This window comes from Biomphalaria glabrata, chromosome 4 (assembly GCF_947242115.1).
Source record: "Biomphalaria glabrata chromosome 4, xgBioGlab47.1, whole genome shotgun sequence".
Lineage (NCBI taxonomy): Eukaryota > Metazoa > Mollusca > Gastropoda > Planorbidae > Biomphalaria > Biomphalaria glabrata.
The window spans coordinates 46,550,608-46,574,237 of NC_074714.1; the positions used below are offsets into that span (position 1 = coordinate 46,550,608).

The 23,630-nt window shown below is 36.6% G+C and overlaps 1 protein-coding gene across 1 annotated transcript in view; it reads left to right on the forward strand.

Annotated features, from left to right (window-relative positions):
* Positions 1-925: 925 nt before the first annotated feature.
* LOC106055027 (cysteine-rich venom protein pseudechetoxin-like) overlaps positions 926-23,630 on the forward strand; it is a 28,479-nt gene continuing 5,774 nt past the window's right edge. Inside the window, exons 1-3 of the mRNA XM_056027117.1 lie at positions 926-1,047; positions 5,767-5,930; positions 15,834-16,045. Coding sequence (XP_055883092.1) covers positions 941-1,047; positions 5,767-5,930; positions 15,834-16,045 — 483 coding nt within the window. The 5' untranslated portion in view covers positions 926-940. The remainder of the gene's footprint in view (positions 1,048-5,766; positions 5,931-15,833; positions 16,046-23,630) is intronic.

The following is a 23,630-nucleotide window of genomic DNA, read 5'->3' on the forward strand; positions in this document are numbered from 1 at the left end:
ACCACTGTTACATCAGATCTGAATGAAGTGGTCGTCTCCTTCCATTAGGAATAAAACAGAAAGATTTAAAAACTCCATCCCACTTTTGGTCAGAATGTTACAAGATCAGCTGTCGTCATCGTGAAGTACATAGTAGTCAAATACTTGAAGCGCTGGTTGTGAATCTATCATTATATATATATCCATCGTGTGTGAATGTTGTTCGAATTTTTCATCTATATTGTTATTGTACAGTAGTTATGCTGAGGATGTCAATTGTCAAACTGTATTTCCATTTAATTGGATCTATAAAAATTATCTTATCTTATCTTATAATGATTCATTGACACTTTTACCATTGTGACCTTAGGTGCGATTTTTTTTGTACCAATGCGCTAATGTATGAATGAAGCTTCTGTTATTAATGAAGTAGTCCATGACCTTTTCAAAAACATACCTCCCCTGAAGTTTTTCATTTAAAAGTGGTTTAAAGTTTTGAAAAATCTGCTTGCATATATAATTTTGAAAATTTTCGGAAAACAAAATGCAGTTGCATCAGAACTTTGATCTAAAATATTATTGTGTCCTATTTTTATTTTCTCTTCTAGTTTCTGAGATCTAATTGGGACGGACGAACAGACAAACCACACAAAAATAAAAGCGTATTTTCCCCTTTTGAGGCCGCTAAAAATTCAGTCCATTAGTTTATCAACTAGTCGTAATAAAAAAATTAAATATAGAATAAAAAAAAAACCCGCATTAAACTAAGGGCGATAAGCCTTGTGTATAGAATAAAAAATTCTTAGCATTAGGGGATACGCCTTAGCTCTATTTATAATGCTTTTCATCCTGACAACTTAAATTAAGAATTATATTAGATTTTGTCCGATTGTTCCCTTTGTTCAGTAAAAATAATCTTTTCTTAACAATGCGATGCAGTCCTGTAATACTAAATTAAGAAATGCTTCGTCTGTTAGACAATGCTGGCTTGTATCAGCTGCACACGTGGACCATCGCTCAATTATACAATATCGGAGATAGAGAACGTGAACGAAGCATTACAAAGAGGTTAGTAAACAAAGTTTTATCTACTTTGCCATCACTTGTGATGTTTGGTTTCTCAAAATAGAATTTGATAGTTTTTCTTTAGTTAAAAACAAATATATTTGAAATATATAATTGATCAGTATTGTAGGGGTCACAACATTCGATAAAATAACACTTTTGGGTCTGAGTGACCTATACCATTGAAGAAAACTCTAATCCAAAACCTCACCTAGTTTTGCTTGCTGTGCACCTAAGGACAGCTCGGAAACTATTCCTCAGATTCTTTTTTACCCAACTTGTCCTCAAAAGGGATTGAATCGTAAGGCACTTAGAATAATAAGAGAATATAAAAGCTATTTTTATAAGAGGAGGAATGGGCCAATTTATTTTGACCACTGAAATCTAAGGTGAAGCGAAAAGAGATTTTACATATATCCCAGTCTCTAATCTCCCTGACTCTTTTGAAAAAATTTCATAGATTGAGCAGAAAAAAGAACATACCATCCCTTTCATCATAGCTGAACAACTCTAATCTTTCCAAATTCTCCTTTTTGTTTTGTTATAAGTGTGTCTTCTGATGATATATCAAGAATTAAACGATATTTTTAATTAAAAAATTTATCATAATATTTTAAATAGCTTAATTGTGTCTACATAAAAGTAATATTTACATTGCCGAGTCTAGAAAAGTAATGTAGATAGCAAAGTGCTGGCTTCATTCCTTTTTTTTTTTTTTGTCAAACAAGCCATTGAATTTCTTCTTTTTATGTATTCAAGTTTGAAGTTAAGTCACTATGAAACCATCTAAGATGGAACATCATTTGAGACAATACCAACATGATAAAATAGATTATTGAAATACTTTTGAACACTTTTAAGTTCAGAATAGAGCCACGGTAGTAAAAATGTTAGATTGAACACCACAAAGGAGAAGAGGTTTGTGACCGCCGAAGAACATTTTTACTTAGAAATAAATCAACCTCCAAAAAACTACACACTATAGGCAAGATTTTGATATTTCCAGCAATTTAAGAGGTATTACAACCTGTTTTACAAAATCCTATATCTGATATGTAATATAAGCAACAATACAGTTCAATGGTGTAATGGTAAACTGAGTTAGGACGATGGCAGGCTCTTGTGTAATTTCTAATGTAATATGATTAACATCAGAATTGATCAAGTTCAGAGGTTTTACTTCGGAGTCGTATTAGCGTAGGAAGGAAACTAATTATTATTTTTAATAATAATAATAATAATGATAATAATGATAATAATAATAATAATGGCCTGGATAACTGTGGCATCATAAGCATTAAAAAGGGCAGCCAAAACTAAGATTGCATTTGAAGGCACCGAGGAATTGAACTCTGCCTCTCTTTATAAATATCTTGGAATAAACCAGAATGCCAAGATAAACAATAAAAAATTAAGAGGACTTTCTTTATAAGCTCGGCTTACTGGGAATATAAAAAAACGCGTACTACCCCACTCCTGCCCCGCAGGAAACTATTTATGCCAAACTGTGGTTGTGATTGCTGAGGCAGGGTCTTCCTTGCCCTCCATGGTGACATGAGTACAGTCCATGCACACTGCTGTAAAGGAGCAGTAACTAAGGTCGCCAACGGCCTTAACCATACAATGATGATGAGCACAGACACGAATAAAAGCGGGCACGAACAGATCCGAACATGCTCCGGGTGGTGGGCGACAGGCCTGGGCACGAAAAGTCCACCTCTAGTCGCCCCGTGACCTCGATGAGTGGGAATTTGTCAGGTCGCGACAAATGGGCTGAAATTCCTCCACCAATGTCCTCTTCTCAGTGTACACTGCTTTCGTACCTCCTTCGGAAGTCCGATAAGAATAAGATTGATGGACGTCAGCCACAACCTCCTGTTGACAATGATTCGCACCAGGCCGAACTGACTGGAAGCGATTTAGTGACGAGAGCCTCCGACTCTCAAAGAAACCAATTAGACACTAGTCACTAGTGGGATCCAACCCACCCCAGGGACTAAGCCCATTAACACTAGGTCCCTCTTGACCTTACAATTAAATATCTGTGCGATAATCCCTAAGATTTTAGAGCTCTCAAAACTCCTCCATGAAAGGGCAATTGATGTAGCATTATTGGTGAGCAAAAAGGTGGTCGACGTAACAGAGGCGCCCCCCAGAAACACTTCAAAGACCAGCTTAGGCGTCAACTATCCTTGGCTGACATAGAAGAGAGCACCTGGCTGCATGCGGCGTCGGAACGAGACAATTGGAGGTCACTCACGAAGGCCGTGGGATACACATTTGAGACCAGATTCTATGAACGTAGCCAAGAGGAGTTTTGTGTTTAAAATCCCTCTCCGGCGGAATTAGCAGTTAAAAACCACCTCTTCAATATAAAAAAGCAAATAACACTCTCAAAATTCTATAAGCGTAGCCAAAGAGCATTTTGAGTTTAAAACCCCACCAGCGGGGTTTGAAGCTAAAAAATACCTCATCAATAAAAAAAAAAAGCAAATTACGCACCAAAAATGCTATGGGCTTAGGCATAGGGGTTTTGAGTTGAAACCCCCGTCAGCGGGGTTTGAGGCTAAAAAATACATCTTCAATACAAGAAAAGCTAATTACGCCCTCAAAATGCTATAAGCGTAGCCAAAGGGGTTTTGAGTTTAAACCCCCTTTTAGTGGGGTTTGAAGCCAAAAATACCTCTTCAATATATAAAAAAAAAAGCAAATTACACACTAAAAATTATATTAGCGTAACCAAGCCAAGGGGGAATTTCAGTTTCCACCCCCCTCCTCCAGATGGCTTTTTCTTAAAGTTTAAAACCTCTCCAGATGGTTTTAAGTTTAAAATCATTTTACAGAGAGCTTTGAGGTTGAAAACCACAATCTTCAATAATATTCTAAAGCAAACTACAATTAACAACTTCTATGAGCGTAACCTCCAACAGATGATTTGACGATAAAACTTCCCTTTTCGATATAAATTATAAAGCAAACTACAGTAACCTAATTTAAAAAGCGTTGCCAAGAGAAGTTACAAATTTCTTCCAGCGGCTGGCCTCATTATATGGCTCCTCCTTCGTGATCGAAGATGAACACATTTCTCATTTTCTATGGACTCGAATATGATTGTAAAGTCCAATCCTCGCTTTAAAAAGCCGGCCGCATACGTGGCATGGGTGGGTTATGTCAGTTACAGATAGGCCTGCTTCTTATCTCAGCTTTTGTTGATCCGTCTCAGTTTCGCCCTTGCCACTCTTCTTGCTTCAAATCCTGAGACTCCGAAACTCACAGCTTCTAGCCATGAGGAGCGATCGAGAGCTAGTGCTTTCCAGCCGTAAAAGTCGATATCGCATTTAAAGAAGTGTCTTTGTAGCGCTTGGATTGGCCTCCCTGGGAGCGCTTTCCTGCACACAACTCCCCGTACAGAAGTCGCTTGGGAAGGCGTTTGTCTGGCATGCGGACTACATGTCCCGCCCATCGAAGTTGGGACTTTTTTTTTATTGTCGCATTGATACTGTGCATGTGGGACAGCTTTAAAATTTCTGTATCTCGTATGTGGTCGGACCAACGCACCTTATGGATACTCCTTAGACAGCGTAGATGAAAGGAGTTTAGCTTTTTAATGTGGTGGTAGTATAGGGTCCAGGACTCTGACGCATATAGGAGTGACGGGAGAACTACAGCACTGTAGACTTTCAGTTTTGTGGATATGCTGAGTCCTCTCCGTTGCCACACTTGTTCTTGAAGTCTGCCAAAAGCAGACAAAAAGCTGGCCTCCACTAATAAAGTGCAGTGAATAGTCATCTGCTAAAATTGAAAAAGACTAAATGTGGTTTGGAGTAACTTTTGTATTACCCGTGCTTGTAATCGTGCTATTATTTGTAATCGTGTTTGCATTATCGTAGTCTGTGCATAGTGCCCAGTCTGTACTGTGTTATTGTGTGTGTCAGTCGTGTTTTATTGAAATAAAGCTTTGTTTCTAAGGTTATGAGTTGATTTAGTATATTACATGGTTCAACAAAGATGGCTAAGACGGATTTTAGGAGTCCGTTCTAGAGATTGGGTCTCAATCAAGGAAATCCTATGCTAAACTGAGAGTCGATCCCTTAGTAGGGTTTGCAGAACATGTCTCCGACAAAATGAGTATTACGCATAGTAAGAGTTGCGATGGCATACGGAGAATAAATATTATTATTATTACAATGAAAACGAAAACGGGAGCGCAGTGAGCTCCCACAGCGGGTTTCGGGGCAGAGCCTCACCGCCATGCACTATTTCCGGTATTGAAAGCCAACAAAATGCATATTCTGAAATATCTACATTGCATTATCCGGCTATTAAAAAGTTTTATTTCAAACACGTAATCTGCTATTCTTACTGACTTAGATCCTACCTCTTCGTTCGGCGCTTTGGGCGGCAAGCTGCTTACATAAAAATCCATCTCTGAAAATGTCTGAAGCTACTTCCCACCTGCTCCGAGGACCTACATGAAAGTGTAATGTTAAGTTGTACTAGGTTCTCCCTGTTTTTTTGTTTTTTTTGTTTTTTTTTTGTTTGTGTTAATCGGGGGGGGGGGGTGTTGAACCCCAATAATCATTAGGCTAAGATGCAGGCCATTAAAAATATGGTTGTACAAAATTACAAAGTTTATTAGTTTAGTTTATTAGAAGTAAATGTACTATTTCACAGAGAAAGATACATTTATTTTCTATTTACTAGCATTTTTTACTTCTCCAGAGCCATGACCACACTATTGTTAACAAAGACAGTGCTGGCCATGTTGGCGATAACCATACAAGCGACCTCTAACTGGAACCAAGAAGCCAGAGATTACATCCTTGAGATTCACAACGATAAGAGGAGGGGTGAACGTGGATGCTTGATGAATAAACTGATTTACGGTTAGTGCCAACTTTTTCTTTTGGTTTAGTTAGGCTGCGAGTACTAATCGCTTTTGGTGTAAAGGAATGACAAATCACTGTCAGTTCTTTAAGAAAGAGAAGATATCACTAATGGCATATCACTGTCAGTTCTTTAAACAAGAGAAGATATCACTAATCTCTTTAATTATTTTGCAGTTTTTGAAGTTTGATGATTTTTATTGATATATTTTTTAATGTTAAAATTTCTGGATTTTAACTCTTTCTCTCCGTAGTTATTTTCCAACCCTTTTTTTCACTCAGCTATAATAACATTTCAGGTTGTTATCAAAAATGTTTTATTTTGGTAAAGGCTTAAAAGGGAATGCTTGCTCTTAATTAAATAAGACAAATTAAATTTTATAAAATCAAAAATTAATTTAATTTAATTATTTAAAATTATATTAAGCCGGCTAAATCCGATAGCAGACAACATCATATCAGAAGAACAAGCGAATTTTAGACAAAGTCACAGCACAACAGAACAAATCCTAAACCTCAGAATACTCTGTGAAAAATATCTCCAACACCAAGAGAATCTTTTACATGTCTTTATTGATTTCAAGAAAGCTTTCGATCGAGTATGGCACGGGGCTCTCTGGGCGACAATGGAAAAGTACAACATTAATAAAAACATAATTAAAGTTATCCAGAACCTCTACAAGATGCCACCAGTGCGGTGTACTTCAACAATAATATTGGGGACTGGTATAAAACCACAGTTGGAGTAAGATAAGGCTGCCTACTTTCACGAACACTCTTCAATATCTTCCTTGAAAGAATAATGGAAGATACTCTCGAAGGCTATGAAGGTACTGTAAGCATTGGAGGAAGAAGAATTACTAACTTGCGCTTCGCAGATGACATTGAAGGTCCAGCAGGGACAGAAGAAGAACTAGCTGATCTGGTGATGCGCATTGACAAGACTTCTGCAGCATATGGCATGCAAATAAATGCCGAAAAATACACAAATTATGACCAATAGCCAACAGGGCTTTAAAAGAGTCATCAGTATTAGAGGGGAAAAGCTGACTAGTGTTAGCAGCTTCAAATACCTCGGAGCTGTTGTCTCAGATGAGGCAACAAAACCCGAACAATTGGCCCGATAGCACAGTCCACTGCAGCCCTTTCAAAACTTAATATAATTTGGAAAGACAAAGGCTTAGCCCTCGACACAAAAATCAGACTGATGCGCTCCCTGGTCATGGCCACATTTTTTTATGCTTGCGAGTCTTAGAAGCTGACTGATAGATAGAGAGGAGGATCCTAGGTATCACATTTAAGGACCGCATCACAAACTAAGAGATAAGAGATAGGGCTACTGCAGAGATTGGACCCCACGATGACCTGCTAAATATTGTAAAAAAACGAAAGCTTAAAATCTATGACAAATCTATTACAAGATCTACTGGGCTCGCAAAGACCTTCCTTCAGGGAATAGTACCAGGAAAAAGAAGAAGAGGCAGGCAGAGAAAGTGATTGGAGGACAACATAAAAGAATGGACGGGCCTACCATTGAAAGAGGTTTATATAATGTTATAAACCTGGTGGTGGCACAGAGAGGGGTAGTGGTGTGAGTGTGGTCAGCCGACGCAAATCGCCCCAGGCCAGCGCTAGACGAGCGGTCAACAGTGACGAGTTACGACGGTCAGCCGAGTCGAGTGTCAACAGGACGGTTCGGGAAGGATCGCCGTCGTGAACAGAGCTCAGGAGCGTCACGAGAGTTGTAGTCATCTGACCACCTAGAAACGTCGAGCGGCGTTCTGTCCGGTTCGAGAAGGCCAGTAGGGACCCTATATAAGAGCGGAGGTATCGCAGTCAAGACGGTCGAGAAAAGGGGCTCAATACAGTGAGGTTCAGAGCCCGGTTCACTACAATCCGGTCGACTACAGCACAGTTCAGCGGTGTGGTTCTGTACGGAGCATTACGACGGTTCCGTGCGGAGTACTGTCAAGTACAGTTGAGACGACTGGCGTCTTGATCTTGGTCTGCGATCGAGTCCGACTCAACGAGCCTAGTGTGTGAAGTCAGTCCTGAACTGTTGAACCCAGTGCAAGCCCGGAACGAGACGGTGAGGCCAGTGCAAGAGTTGATACGGCGGTACGGCTATTAACAGGAGAGATATTTGTACAGTGTACGTGTTGCCAATTGTACAGCATTTGCTGTTATTTATTCAACTATTAAAGTGTTACGTTACTTTGGAGCCCTAAGTTGTCAAGTTCTTTAAGTTGGTGGTGTATGTTGCAGTTTGCAGAGAGCCTGTATAGGGAGATTCGTAACAATATGTATATACATATAACAGTCATTTGTCGTTAGTAAAATTCTTCATAGATATTCCGAACAATCACTCTTTGTTCATTAAGTTCAAGCGACTATTGGCAAAAAAACATTTACCGTGAGGAGAAAATTTTTTATTTCAAAAAGAAAATTTGGTACAATCTTTTATCGATAAAAAGTCTTTTGTGATGTTTTAAAAAGAAAATAAAATGTAAAAGAAAGCAAAGAGTGATTTCCAACAATCGTTTGTAGTAAATGTCTTTCTAATATGAAAATATTAAATATGCTTTGATAACATATTGTACACATAATCCCCTTTACATTTAGAGAAGTTTATGCTATTCGGACACCTATAGGCCAAAATGTCAAAGTTTGACTTTGACAGCTCATTATTTGATAATGGTTTGACATAGAAAAGAAAATGAAATATTAAAATCTTCTTTGGTTTAAGGAGAAAAAGGATGACTACTTATATTTGTACCCCTAACCTATATTTGTTATTATATTTAAGGTCAAAGAGGCCATGTGTTTTCATTTAATTCAGACTAATTTGACCCACATTATTTGATTCCAGACATAATAATTTATTTTAGACAGACTATATATTTAGGCATCAATGAACTCAGATTTTAATTCTATATTAACATTAATTAAATGTTAAGATCTCCAGGCATAGCCCCCTACATGAAATCATTAAGATGTTTTTAGATTATGCATAAATACGAAAACAAAAAATATAAATATGAACACGCTTATTCTACCAAAATTAGGTCACTGTGATAGTGACTTCTACACAGAGTTTTAGACTTATTTTATGTTTGCATGATGTGTGTTGAATGTTATTTTTTTTTTGTATTAATTTAATAAATTTCTAATACAGATCAGGGGCGGACTGGCAATATGGGCAAACGGACCCGGTGGGCCGGTACCAAATGGGCTGGTCTGGTTGCGACCAAAGAAAAACTAATTTTCAATGCAGACAACTTTTAAAAAAAGTGACAGCAGCAAGACACAAAGGCCCAAACACGTTTTCTTTTTTTTTTTTTAATTATTATTACTATTATTACAATTAATTTAGTTTGAAATTCAACATGACTATCAAAAAAAATACACTATACACTGTACGTATTATCATTTGAAAACGCTAGACTGTACTTTTTGCTATGCACGAGCGGCTTTGATGTCTTCGAGGCTGTGTTTGGCCTAATCATTTTGCTGGTCGGCATGGACCTTTGATGGCGCTCCCATTTTGTTTTGCTCCTTCCCTCTCCCGTCTTCCGATGGTTCCATTGTCACTTAACGAAAAAAAGGGATGGGAGAGGTTAAGTTGGAAAACATTGATATAACACAGAAAAAAAAAAGGCGATACAATGGACCTCATTCACCAATCGTAAACAACATTTAGTCACGTGATATTTTTGATAAAACAACGGAAAAAAAACTGTCACGTGATAGCCACTGTGTATTAAAATTAGAATGTAATTTGTATCGAAGAGATAGAGAATGACGTGGCTAAATGTTGTTTGTTTACGATTGGTTAATGAAGTCCATTAGATCTTTAACAATGCTAAATAGAAATTAACTTGAACACATACACACAGCCTCGAAATTGCAAACCGCCCAACTTAATCACAGCTCAATATGGATATAAAGTTCTACTTTCTGCGATTTGAAAAGAAATAGTAAGTTTCTTTTTGTTTATTTTGTTTATTGCTACACTTAGGGCCTACAAAAAATATTAATTAATTGAAAAATAAATCTAGATCTAAAATTTTTTATACTATTATAATTAATGGCAAACTTATGCTAGTATGAAGTCATAAATGATGAAAATTATTACAATAATTACAATTATTTATATAGCGCTTTCACATCCGATATTTAATGTAAGGAGATTTAATTTATATTTTAAATAATGGGTCACAGTATATTCATATATGTACAAATCGCGTTTTTGAGAATGTACTAGGACGAAGCAAGAGCTTTTCACATTAAGTAAGTACCACTTTAACCGGCCTGCTTTCTCTTATCTCTTAGTGGAATGGGTTGCCTGAGTCAGCCAGGAAACAAATGATTTAGCATATTTTATCTTATCTTATCTTATATAATACAGACGTTACTTCAAAAAAGAAGATGATTACGTCCCAGATCACAGTCACAGATCAACATGCATGACTAGATTGACACATGAAATGCGTTGAACGTAACTATCTTATTTTTTTAAGAAACGTCTGTAAAACTATAAGTAATACCAAAAAAGCTTCAAACTAATTAGGCTGCTATTGTATTTCTGACTACATACATGTATAAATAGAATACATTATGTAATGCATCAATCCAGTTTTCGATGCGTTATCAAACTTTGATATATTTAGTAGAGAAGTAGGCTTACACCTATAATATAACACAAGGGCGTAGTCGTGAGGGGAGGGGTTCAAACCACCACTTGCCTCAGACCTCATTGTCTGAAAGGGAAACTTTACTTACTGCCCCAGTGCAGCCAACTTAAGCAAACTACAGTCACCAAATTTTATGAGCGTAGCCGAAAGGGGTTTTGTGGTTACCCTCTCCCCTCCAATATAAAAACTAAAGCATTTTACCATTTTCTACCAGTCGCTGAACTCCAGTTGAATAACAAATTTAGTTTTTTAACCTTTTTTTAGCGGAAGAGTAGCAGGCTAATTGTGCTGTATATACCTCAAAATATGTATTTTTTAAAGCTTAAAATAACGGAAATGATGCTTGGTTCCGCCCACTGGAAGAGCTCACAACGCTCCCCCGGACTCCCTACCTGTCCCTTGGTGGTGTGTACTGTCTGCCAACTAATTATAGGAAGAGAGTATTTAGGGTAGAAAAAAAATTACATATACACACACACTAATATATATATATATATATATATATATATAAATTGCGGAGTGGGGTAAAAGTCCCACACACACCGAAAATGAATGACATGCCATTTGTGGGTCGGTTTATATGGTAATGTTCGGGCCAAATTTGATACCCATTCCGCCCCTGATACAGATAATCTTTTGTAGTATAGTACAGGTTAGGATAGCCTTTCTTGCCTAAATAGCTGAATCCTCTATATTATCTCTATATAAATCTAGATCTATCTAGTAAGTCTAGATCTAGGCATTTAACCTCATTCGATGTACCAAGCTCACTCCAAACTTTTGCCCATTTATTTTCTATAAAAAAACTGCAACAAAAAAAACAAACAAATATAATATAAGATCATTAACATTGATGTCCAAAACTGGCTGTTTGAAATAAATTCTGGTAAGAAAATCGTAATTTAATGCAAACACCCTATTAATTTTTTTTTTGTATGGAATCAAACAACTTGGCTTATGAATCAAATAAATCATCTGCAAAAACAAAATAAATATTGCCGGGCTCATAAGCGTAGACTTAGTCAATCAAAAATATAGTCTTAACCCTAGGAAGAGGTAAAGTCATCCTGGTAACATAGGAAAAAACAATCTGACTTACTAATTTGAATTTTTTTCTTACATAAAAAGATATCTAAATGGAAGGAAATTGGATTAGAATCAATGGAAAATGGACAAGCACATTTTACAGCGCGCTAGTTTCATACTAAATATCAAAATAAAGATGTAATGACCATAAAAACAGCTAGTGTTTAAATTCATATAATGTCCGAATTAAATAAACTACTCTATGTATTGTTTTAGAATAGTTCTATGAAAAAATCTCCTATATAGCTTTTTTTTTCCAAATCAAGTCAAAAGTATATGTCGGAAAAATTATGATGTGCAGGTTGTAAAAAGTGGGGCACATAGAGCAAAAAAAAAGAGAGAGGAAGAGCGGAGAGAGAATGATAGAGAGAGAATAGAGAAGGAAAAAGAAGAGAGAGGAGAAAGAAAAAAGAGAGAAAGAGAGAGAAGAGAGAAGGAAAGAGAGAGAAGAGAGAATGAAAGAGAGAAGAAAGAAGGAAAGAAAGAAGGAAAGAGAGAAGAGAGAAAGAAAGAAAGATAGAAGAGAGAAGAAAAAAAGAGAGAGGAGAGAAAAAAAAAGAAAGAAGAGAGAAAGAAAGAGAGAGAAGAGAGAAGGAAAGAGAGGGAAGAGAGAATAAAATAGAGGGAGAGAGAAGAGGGAAGAAAATACAGAGAGAAGGAAAAATAGAGAGAAAAAAAAAAGAAATAAGTAAAGAAAGAGTGAGACGAAAGAAAAAGAGAGAGAGAGGGGGGGGCGAGAGCAGTGGCGTAACTAAGGGGAGGATAGGGGAGAATTTTAAAATCCCCCCGGGCACCCACCTGGGGGGAAGCCCAAATGGGTGTCCGAAATTTATTTGTAAATACATAAATTAATATATTTGATTGACAAATAGTGTCGACGGGTGTCTTTTTTTTTCAACATTTATGGATTAAATTTATCACAAAGACTAAACCTAGATCTAGGTCTATCAGTACGTTGACTTTGTTGACATTTTAAAAATATTTTTTCCCACAGAGATCAAAGTTTTTTTAAAAGTTGGTCTTGCATTTTAAACTTTGTTTGCCACGAATAAAACTGCATGATATTATTGATATACAGCGAATTCCAGGTATCTTGTTACCTTTACTAATAATAGATATAAATGGCGAGTATTTTATGTCTACATTAATTAACCTTGAAGCAAAATTTACAGAATCTAGTATAACAGATCTAAAAGTTATTCTTAATAATGTTAGAATAGTCCATTATTCGGGTGTGGCGTCTATGATTTCAGAATTAAACTTCACACTCGAGTTATTACCCCTCTATTCACTTTCCTCAATCCAATGGAAACTCGCTTTTTATTTTAATCTAATCCTTTTGCTTTCGCACAAAACATAAACAAAAAACAATGACGTAATATCATATAACATTAGCACATCCTTCCTTTTGAAGTTCTTAAGAGTGATATCTACTAGCAGGGCCGGCCCTAGCATTTGCGGGGCCCTATGCGAAACGGATCGCGCGGGGCCTAGTCTGGATAGGGATAAGCATAATGTCAAAATTATTTTTTTTAATTAGAAAATAGACCTACTTTCGTCTTTGCAATAAATTTTTATCAAATGAAAGCTTGCAATGCCACTTTTATTTATTGGCACCCCAAAATGCCAATTTCGTCTATTCTTTAGGAGATTTGAATAAATTCAAAAAAATTTCAGGATTTTACCTTTTCATGAGATTTCCTGGAGGCCCTGAAAAATCAGGAGGTCGCGAAAACCCTGTTATTTTATATACGTTATAATGGTTTAATTTAATAATGTACACTTAGAATTAGCGCGGGGCCTATGAAAGCGCGGGGCCCACTGCGACCGCATAGGCTGCAGTGGCCTAAGGCCGGCCCTGTCTACTAGGAACTTTAACAATTTGTCCACTTCTGGTTGTCTTGACTGGCCCAACAAGTTCTCTAGACGTTGGTCTATAACTATCTGTTTCGTTTGTTCCAACAGTTTGCAGTTCATTGTCTTCATCAGTATCATAGTACCCAGAGATGTCTTCATCGGTATCATAGTACCCAGAGATGTCTTCATCAGTATCATAGTACACAGAGATGTCTTCATCAGTATTATAGTACCCAGAGATGTCTTCATCAGTATCATAGTACCCAGAGATGTCTTCATCGGTATCATAGTACCCAGAGATGTCTTCATCGAAACTCTTATGTAAAAAGCGTTGATTTCTTCTGTATGTTTTTCCGTTTGTCTTTATGATGTAAGATCTGGATGCTAAATGTTTTTTTTATGATAACTGCTTTCTGCCATGTTTGACCTAGACGAACTCTCCGACAGAATAATCTTTAGGTAGTCTTGCTTTTGCATCGTATTTCACTTTGCTTTTCATCTGTCGTTCGTTGAGTAATGTCTCTGCATTTTCAGCTACCGATGGTTTCAATAGTTTGGGATCAGTTGGAATGATTCCCTGAGTCTTCTACTCGTCAGCAGTTGTGATGGTGAATACGGCAGTCCCCTTATCGGAGTATTTCTATACTCGAGCACAACGAGATATGGATCTTTCCCACTTTTGTGTACTCTGAATCCTTTTGCTTTCGCACAAAACATAAACAACTAACAATGACGTAATACCATTATAATATTAGCACAGAATCTTCTTCATGCAGTGGAAAATTAAGAATGTTTTGCCTATCTGGAATTCTGGTCAAAGCTCCTGCGCCCAATTAATATAGTTCAGAAGAAACTACAAAAGTCTGGACTGCATATAAGGGAAGCTGCTAAAGAAATTAGTACCCTTTCATGCTTTCTGCAAAATGAGAATCTGACAAAACCCAATCCATCGAAAAAGCAAAAGAATTTAGTGAATACTATGGATTCCCTGTAATCAAAACAATCAGAAGAAAGAAAAGACTTGATGGGAAGTTGAGTTCTAATGTAGGTCTGTCAATAAAACTGCCATTCAAACGTGTTGCGACAGAAGTGCTGGACAGATTTCATATGGAGATGAAGGGCAGATTCCAAAGACTGGAAAGAAAATGGATACCTTTGGGTTTCTTCTTGAACCAAGACACCTGTTAGATGAAGACACGCTTTTGACAAACTGTGCTATTTTTCCTGTTTGTATGATGAAATAAATGTCAAATCGCTTTTTCAATGATGTCATTGATGCACGAGCACTTTTCATCAACAAACCAGTAATACAATCACCAATAGACATATTGAGGAAACAGGCTTCATATGGGAATTACGTGTGCTCAAAGTATCGATGTAGTTGATGTTATAGATGTCTTTGCAGCACAGAATGCACGACGTGAAGCGATATCAATTGAGATTTGTCACTTGTGCATTATTTAACTAATAAACAACGGTATTATTCATTAAAAGAGTCTTGATGATTACTTTTTGTTAAGTTTACTGATATACTGAACCAATTTGATTTGGGGCTTATATATTTTTGCGTACATTATCTCATGTCATTTGTCGAATGTCAAAATGCAAAGGGCCCCCAAAGAGGTCAATCCCCCCGGGCCCCCAAATCCCTAATTACGCCCCTGGGCGAGAGAGAAGGAAAGAGAACGGGTCGTTAACATTTATAGTAATAGATACACTCATTCATGGATTTACTTTTTTTTTTAAAGTCTATGTCGGACTAATTACGATGTGCAGGCTAAGAAAACTAATTGGGGGGGGGGGGTTTCCAGAGAAAGAAAAGAGAGAGAGAAAGAGAGAGAGATAAGAGAGTGTGAGAGAGAGAGAAAAAGAGAGAAAGAGAAAGTGAGAGAGAGAGAGAGAGGGGGGAGAAGAAGAGAGTGTGAGAGAAAGAGAGTGATAGAAAATAGAGAGTCTGAAAGAGAGAGAGAAAGAGAGAAGGGGCGTGATGTCTCATTGTAAAAGATACACTTAATTCACGGGCTAAAAAAGTAAAGGGGGAAGTCGGGTAAAATGAGTGCTTAACTTTAAAAAGTTTTAAAACCTATAATTGATATATTTTTACCAAGTGCTATTAGTAGATTATTAAAATGAGGCTCGTTTATTAAATAAAAAAAAAAGTGGGGAGACAGTGTTCCGGCCATAATAAACAATTTAAAGTCTGGGAACAAAACAACGTTTGTAGGCGATGTGTACTGATAGTAAAAGTATAAACTGTCTTTTACAGACATGGAGCTAGAGAGACAGGCCAAACAGTGGGCTGAAGGCTGTGTTTTTAAACATGAGACGAAAGAAGGCCGAGGAGAAAACCTGGCCTATCAAAGTTACCAGAACCCAGAAAAAGAAATGATCCTATATTCTTCCGGACGTTGGTTTAATGAGAAGAATGATTACAGCTATGGTCAGCACAGCTGTGGGGCATCCTGTCACTACACTCAGGTAATTATAACGCGATATCTTCAATAATTTTGTAACGTCTCTCGCTACTGCACCACAGCACCACACGCTACAAGCAGCTCAAAGAACTTGACAACTCAGGACAAACAAACTAACTTTAAAAAAAAATCCTTTTTAAAAGAGCAAAGCTTATCTAATGAGGAAGAACTCTTTAAAAATAGATCTATCATTAAAGTACAAGTTATTTCACTTATTTGATATCAAAGAAAATAATTAATTGCCAATAATTTCTTAACTAATTGAGTATTTTCTATTATTGATTCATGTTTTCATAAGGCACTCTAAATAATTGTTTTAAGTGTCAACTTGATCGGAAAATGCGTGAGGGAGAAATAGCGTTAATAATTATTTTATGGGAACAAACCCAACAAATATCTGTGAATACTGAAGTATTATTTTCTCTGAATTATTTCCATTGTTGGTATTAAACAAAATAATGAATTACAAGTAATTGATTGTCTAATTGGTTACTTTTTTTTTTATTGATTCGTGTATTGTCTATGTCATCGGAAAATTGTGCAAATTTTCAGTTGATCCGAGGATGTTTGTGGGAGAAATAACATGTACACAATTTTTACCAAACAGACAGACAGAGTGAGTTGATATAAGCTTTGAAATAACGTAATGAACAATAAATAACAGCCAATACTGTAACTTTGACAACATGTAACGCTGACTGTACAAGCTGACTGTACAAATGCTTCACCTTTGATAACCATATGGCTGTAACAACTCCTTAACTGCTGTATCAAACTCTACTGGCCTCTCCGTCTCATCCCGCACTTGTACTCGTTTCTCAGTATGGACCGACTTCAAACTGGACTCACTGTAATGGACTTGATCTTGAATAGTGAAGCTTTGAAATGACGTGAATTGATGTATTGTAACTTGACTCTAACACCTTTGCTCTGTATATAGAGTCCCCGATGACCTAAGTATACAATATTTTCCAACCCGCCTCAACATCGCTCGACCCTTCTGAATGATCATCTGAAAATGGCCTGAGTAGTGTTCACAACAGATTTTAGTCGCATATACTTCGCATATGCGTATACCCCGCAAAATTTACAAAATAAGAAAAAAAATCGTACAATCCACATCCTATATATATATATATATATATATATATATATATATATATATATATATATATATATATAAAGATATATATATACCCCGCATCTGCAAAGCGTGACATGCCGTAACTACCGGTACCAGAGTACTATCATAGGTACTTTTTGATTTCTTGAGGCTTAGAATGTGAGGTTCATAAAGCTTTGCAATGTACATTTTACAACCAGTCAGCAAACTATAGATGGTATAAAGACCCACTTGTATGTAGGCCTACATATTACATTATGCTATGTTTATGGGTAAAATATTTTGATTAATCCTGCACATTTCAATACCAGGAACAGCTGTCATTAGCTGGTAATTTATTTGTTATTGTTGTTTTTGTTGTTTTTAAATGTATAACCCGAGGACTATACGCGCGAAAATACGTAATACGTGTACAGACCAGAGTTATAACAGAATGAATGTTCTTTAAAAAATATTTAATGTAAATTTGTATACAATACAATCTTACACCTTTTTCTTTAGTACCATATAAACTTAGTTCATCAATACTAATCGTATTGAACAATATTTTAGCTTTTATACATTGGAACCAGTGGCGTTACAGGGGGGGGGGTTCGGGCCGCACTTAGTGACACCGACCCTAGTGACGCCACTGATTGGAACATAAATTGTATTTTACGGTATTGCAATTATGCACTCACTCTGTATGTTTCTTGGATGTTGGATTTTCGCAATCGATTTTTTGACCGATTCTACTCTTCAAATCATCATCCATTTTTTAGTACACGCTCTTGAACTATGGCAAGACAAAAATCAATTTTAAAAATTAAAATATAGAATATAAAAAAACAACAAAGCAGTAAGCTAAGGGAGATGGGCCTTGGGTATAGAATTAAACATTCTTAGCTAAAGGGGTTAATCCTTTTATAGAGAATTAGACTATATAAATAAAAAGAACGCTATATATGTGATAAGTGTCACAATGTTGTTTAAAGACATAGACGTGTGTTGTATATTCTCCAAAATATCGGATTCGTGGGTTTCGTTGATTATAAGTAAAATAATACAAAGATACTGTTCTGACTCTAAGCTGCGCACTTTCATTAGGTGCGAGACTGTGCACCAGGAGACACAGGACAGGGACATAAGAGAGATAGAGAAAGTAAGATGGCCGATGATTAGAGATGAAAACAAGGACGCTTGTGATGTGATTAGTGTGGCTCTAGATCTAGTTTCTTTTTGATTATTACACATTCTATTTTATTATTTTATAATCCTTTCGTTGAGTTTTTTTGGCTAAGTTACAGCAATACAAAAAAATGACACAGTGCTGATATAATTTTATTTTGGAATTTAATTCTTTCAAACTCAAACTATAAATATAGATCACAAAATACTACCTCTTTATGACATCGTCATCATAAAAATCTCTACAGCCGTACCTCTACGCCCACGCTATCTTAACCTTCTTTATTTTACCACCTTTTATGACCTCATCTGCATTCGTGGTCATCTGAGGTCACATTTTTCCCCACAAGCTTTAACTTTTGGTCACAACAACACATTTAAGCTTGACAATAAGAATTAAGATAACACAGCAGACAAACTAAATACAAGTTAAGATAACACACCAGAGAAACAAGGCTTTCTTTAGTTTTAACTGCACATGAATTCATGTTATAAAATACAGACGTTACCTAAAAAAAAAACGAAAACGAGTGTGTCCCTAGGTCAATTTAGTTGGGGCCAAGTCGTTGTTTTTTCCTGGCCGACTCAGGCAATCCATCTCTGTATCTCTGTAGTTTCTATTCGTGGCCACGTACGAACATCATAACGCTATCTCTGTGTCTCACTTAAAAGTCCTCTGAAATGTGGGACTATAAGAAATGCGGCAAAACTGATAAAGCCCTTCCTCAAGCACAATATGTTGTATCTCTTCGTCCCTGGCAGGAATATGGGGGTAGGCGCATTTGAGATCGAATGTACAGTATATAAATTATTGAAATATTTCTAGTTTGAATTCATCAACTTTTGTGAATTGATTGATTGTTGAACTATTGTCGCTAACTAGTATCTTTTTTTTTTGTGCTTTAATTTGCTGTTACAAGTATCATACTTCGCCATGGGACGTGGGAGGCTCAATAATTTTATCACTCTTGATTTCAGTTTGAATGAATTTGGTGTCAAAAAGCAAAAAAAATCTTGATTTAGTGATAATGTGGTAACAGTCAGCAGCAAGATTAGCAAAGAAGCTTGGGGCTTCCAATCGTGTTGTTTCCAGCGTGCAAACATGAAAAGAGTTTTTTTTTTTTCCTCAAATGGAATCATCAGTTTTTTATGCTGACTGATGAAATCTAGCCATAGGATTACATCTGATAATTATCCATCTAGTAATGAGAGCTTCATACCAACACATAGGAAATGGTCATAACACAGCTTATCTATGCCTTACTTGCACAATCAGGGCCGGTCCTAACATTTGCGGGGCCCTATGTCAAATGGATTGCGCGCGAACCAGTAAGGGTAGAGATAAGGATAATAAGTGAAAATAAAGATTTTGTAGTAGAAAATAAATTCGTATTTGCATTACATTTTTATTAAATGAAAGCTGACGATGCCGTTTTTTTATATCACGCGTAGGACTTGCGTTTACCATATTGATTGACACTCCAAAATGAAAATTTTGTCTTTTTAATTACATTTTTATGAGTTTCGCGAGATTTCCAGGAGCTCCTTGAAAACAAGGAGACTACGGGAACCCTATTATAAATTATAATGGCTTAATTTAATAATTTACACCTAGAATTAGCGCGGGGCTTTTTAACCTTCTAAGTCCACTGCGGCAGCATAGGCCTAATTCTGGCCCTGATGATATCTCCAGCTCGCGGTCAACGAATTTTCATCACGCTGCTGCTTTTTTTGGTTAACCTATAAACCTCGGTAAAGCAGAAGTCATGTTCCAGAAGTCACCCAATAAAAGCTACTCAGCCCAAAGATCACAGCGCTTAGACATCCCTTAAAGTGGTAGATAACTTGACATTATCTGGGAAACATAGTATCAAATGACGCATTGCTTTAAACAGAGGTTGATATTTGATCAGGGATAGTCATGCTTTTGGACGCCTCCAAGTGAGAGTGTGGCGAAATAAATAAGTCTACAAAATCAGTGTCAACCAGTGATTCTCTCAACCCCTCTATGTGGATCTGAGACATGAGTACTTTATAGAAAGCAACTAAGACTTCTTGAACGACCCTACCAAAGACCGCAATAGAAACAGCGATATTCTTGCAAAATGGTATGAACTTCTTATAATCTGACAGTCACGCTTTGCAGGGCACTTATTCCGTATGGGGAACGAACATATTTTAGGCAATCTTTTTTTTTAGTAAGCTGAAAGGTTGTTGGAGTAACAGAGATGCCTCACAATAACGCTTCTTTAGAATACTAACGCGATGTTTTTAAGTCTCTTAGAAAAAAATGCGCGATTTTATTTTTTTTACTAGGTGCACGTTTTACACTATAACGTAGAGATTTTGCATCACTTGATGATTCTTACTAAAGCCATAATAATAAAGCTTGTCTTCGAGTCCAAAGATTAGTGAGGAATGCAGTATTTCCCATGGCTACGCAGCCCCAGCTGTGACCTACATATTTTGCCACATCCAGGGCAAACACAACCATTGTCTGCAGGTGGTCGATTTAGATTTTCTTTTCGTCGTCTGCGTTTGTCCTTGGCATCGGATTTTCTTTTGGTCTCAAATGTGTATCCCGCGGCCTTCGTGAGTGACCTCCAGCTGTCTCGTTCGGAGGCCACATACAACCAGGTGCTCGCTTCTATGTCCACCAAGAAAGTTGACGCCTGGTCTTTGAAGCATTTCCGTGGGGCGCCTCTGTTATGTCAACCACCTTTTAGCTCACCAAAAAAAGACTGTCTTTGGCATACGTTCGTCTCCCATACGGGATACGTGCCCTACTCAGTGAAACTGTCGGACCAAAGACTTTCTTCCAAGCCTATAATAGCCCAGTAGTTTTACACGAAGGAAACAATGTAAAACGTTAAGACGTGAGCTGTGGTTTTCTATAGGCCTACTGTTGGGGGGACTTTCGCCATGTACAATTACATTGAAAACTGACAGAACGAAAAAGCAACTCTTCGGATTGATAGTCTTTACGCGATCATTCATTTTCGTAATTACAACAATATTCCCAAAATGACTTCGGGCATATATCCTTTCTTAACAAATTATTTATCCGGGCGAGGCTCGGTCACCTGATATTATAGAACAATAAAAACAACACAAGACACAGACATTTTACAAAGAGAATTAGATGAATTACAGAAATGGGAATCAAATTGGAGCATGTCTTTTTACCCAGAAAAATGTCAGTTATTATTAAAAGTAACAAAAAAAAACTAAAACAAATTAATTCCACTTATCTTATTCATTGTAAACCAGTACCACATACTAAAAATGCAAAATACCTAGGTGTTATAATAAATGAAAAACTCTCATGGAATCCTCATATTGATGAAACTATCGAAAAATCAAACAAAGCATCGGGGTTTATTTGAAAAAATTTCTATAAATCAAATATGAAAATAAAACTAAAATGTTATTTAACTTTGGTTAGGCCAATAATAGAATATGCATCCTCTGTTTGGGACCCCTCAACTCAAGAAAACATTAAGAAATTGGAACAGACATAAAATAGAGCAGTGAGATTCATAACAAACGAATATTCACATTTGACTAGAGTAACACCTTTAGTAAAATCACTAAATTTAGAAAGCCTTCAGGATAGAAGACTTAAAAGTAAATTAGCAATTATACATAAAACACTGAACCATAATCTTCAAATACAAAAACAAAATTTAATAAAATACTCAGAAGACACAAAGATAAAGGCACATTCCTCGTTCCATATGCGTGGACAAATGTGTACAAAAGCTCCTTCTTCCCTAGCGCTATTAGAGCATGGAATGGGTTGCCTGAGCTAGCCAGAAAAACCAATGACTTGGCGGAGTTTAGGTCATTGGTTAATATGCCTGACTAAATGCATGACGCGTAGGACATAATCATCTGTTTTTAAGTAACGTCTTAACATATAAGATAAGATAAGAATTGTGGCATTGGAAAAGCCTGCCGCTAACAAAGCTCGCTCCACATGGAGTTTCAGAGCAAATATCATGATTATGTGCATACAAAGGTTACCTGGCCTTTTCGTATGATATTGTGTTGAACAGACGATATGTTTCTGATTTTACAACTTCGTATAGTTCACTCCTTAACCCTATTTCGTATTGTCAGATATACTACTTTAAAGTATAAACTTAAAACTAAAATACTCTTTAAATAACTACAAAGCTTTGATTCTTGAACTTGGAATCACTTTAATAATATACACACTACATCAAATATGTAATACAATTCAATATAAATATATTTATTCTCTTAGCTAATCTCCCCAAAACTGAATATCGTAGTCTATAAATACTACCTCTTCCCCATTCTAGCAATGTCCAAACTATTTTTAGATCTTATGTAAAAGCGTCATCGATTTAAATAAACCTGTCATTACTTGTCCACAACATGCAGACATGATCTTGCGCTAGAAGATATTCTATCAAAAAGTAAACTTAATGCAATAGCTTTACGAACTTACTTGACAATATGGAGACTTTCCTAGAAGTCGTAGCCTTACCTTTTTTGAAGCCAGTCCAGTTACAAAGTTGGCGTATTTTAAGTTAATATATCGATGTTCTTCTGCTGTCACTGCCCCTACACTCACTGTCTTTGGTCATGCAATTAGCTTTAGCTCATAAGAGTCGATAGTTTACCCGTTGACAAGGGTGATCATGTGTCTTGAGAAAATGTCATTCTTTTGTTTAACATAGATATTTTTTAAAGAATGGTAATAAAGTCTTCAAACAATGTGCATACATTTATGTACTAGAGCACATTAGAGAATTCATAATTTTTAGCAGTTTTTTGTTGTTTTGGGCAATACAGAAAGAGACTGAAGAAATAACGTTTTCATCGGTTCTAAGCCATTGACGTCACTTCTCAGCAGCTAAGGGCAATTTAGACTCTATATCAAGCTCTTTATTTAAGTAACACTGAAGAGAAACTTAATACAAGGCTTTATTAAACTAAAACGACACATGAACTACGTGACGGACCTCGTATATGACGTGTATGAGTGGCTTGTTTGGTGTCTAGAGGATGTTTATTTTTGAATTGCCACACACTGGTCCATCAGAGATTAATCGGGAACAGACATGCAACGAGATTAAAAATGGAGAAAGATACAGATGTTGAAAAATTAAAGAATATTTATTTACATAAATGTACAAGGTATAATAAAATGGGGGAGGGGTGGATTTGCATCTATCTCGTTAACAATATCGTATCATCATACTAAGCACTTAATAAGAGAGTATGTCACTTTCGTCCTCTGCACTTAGCTGGTTGTCCTGCTGAGGTT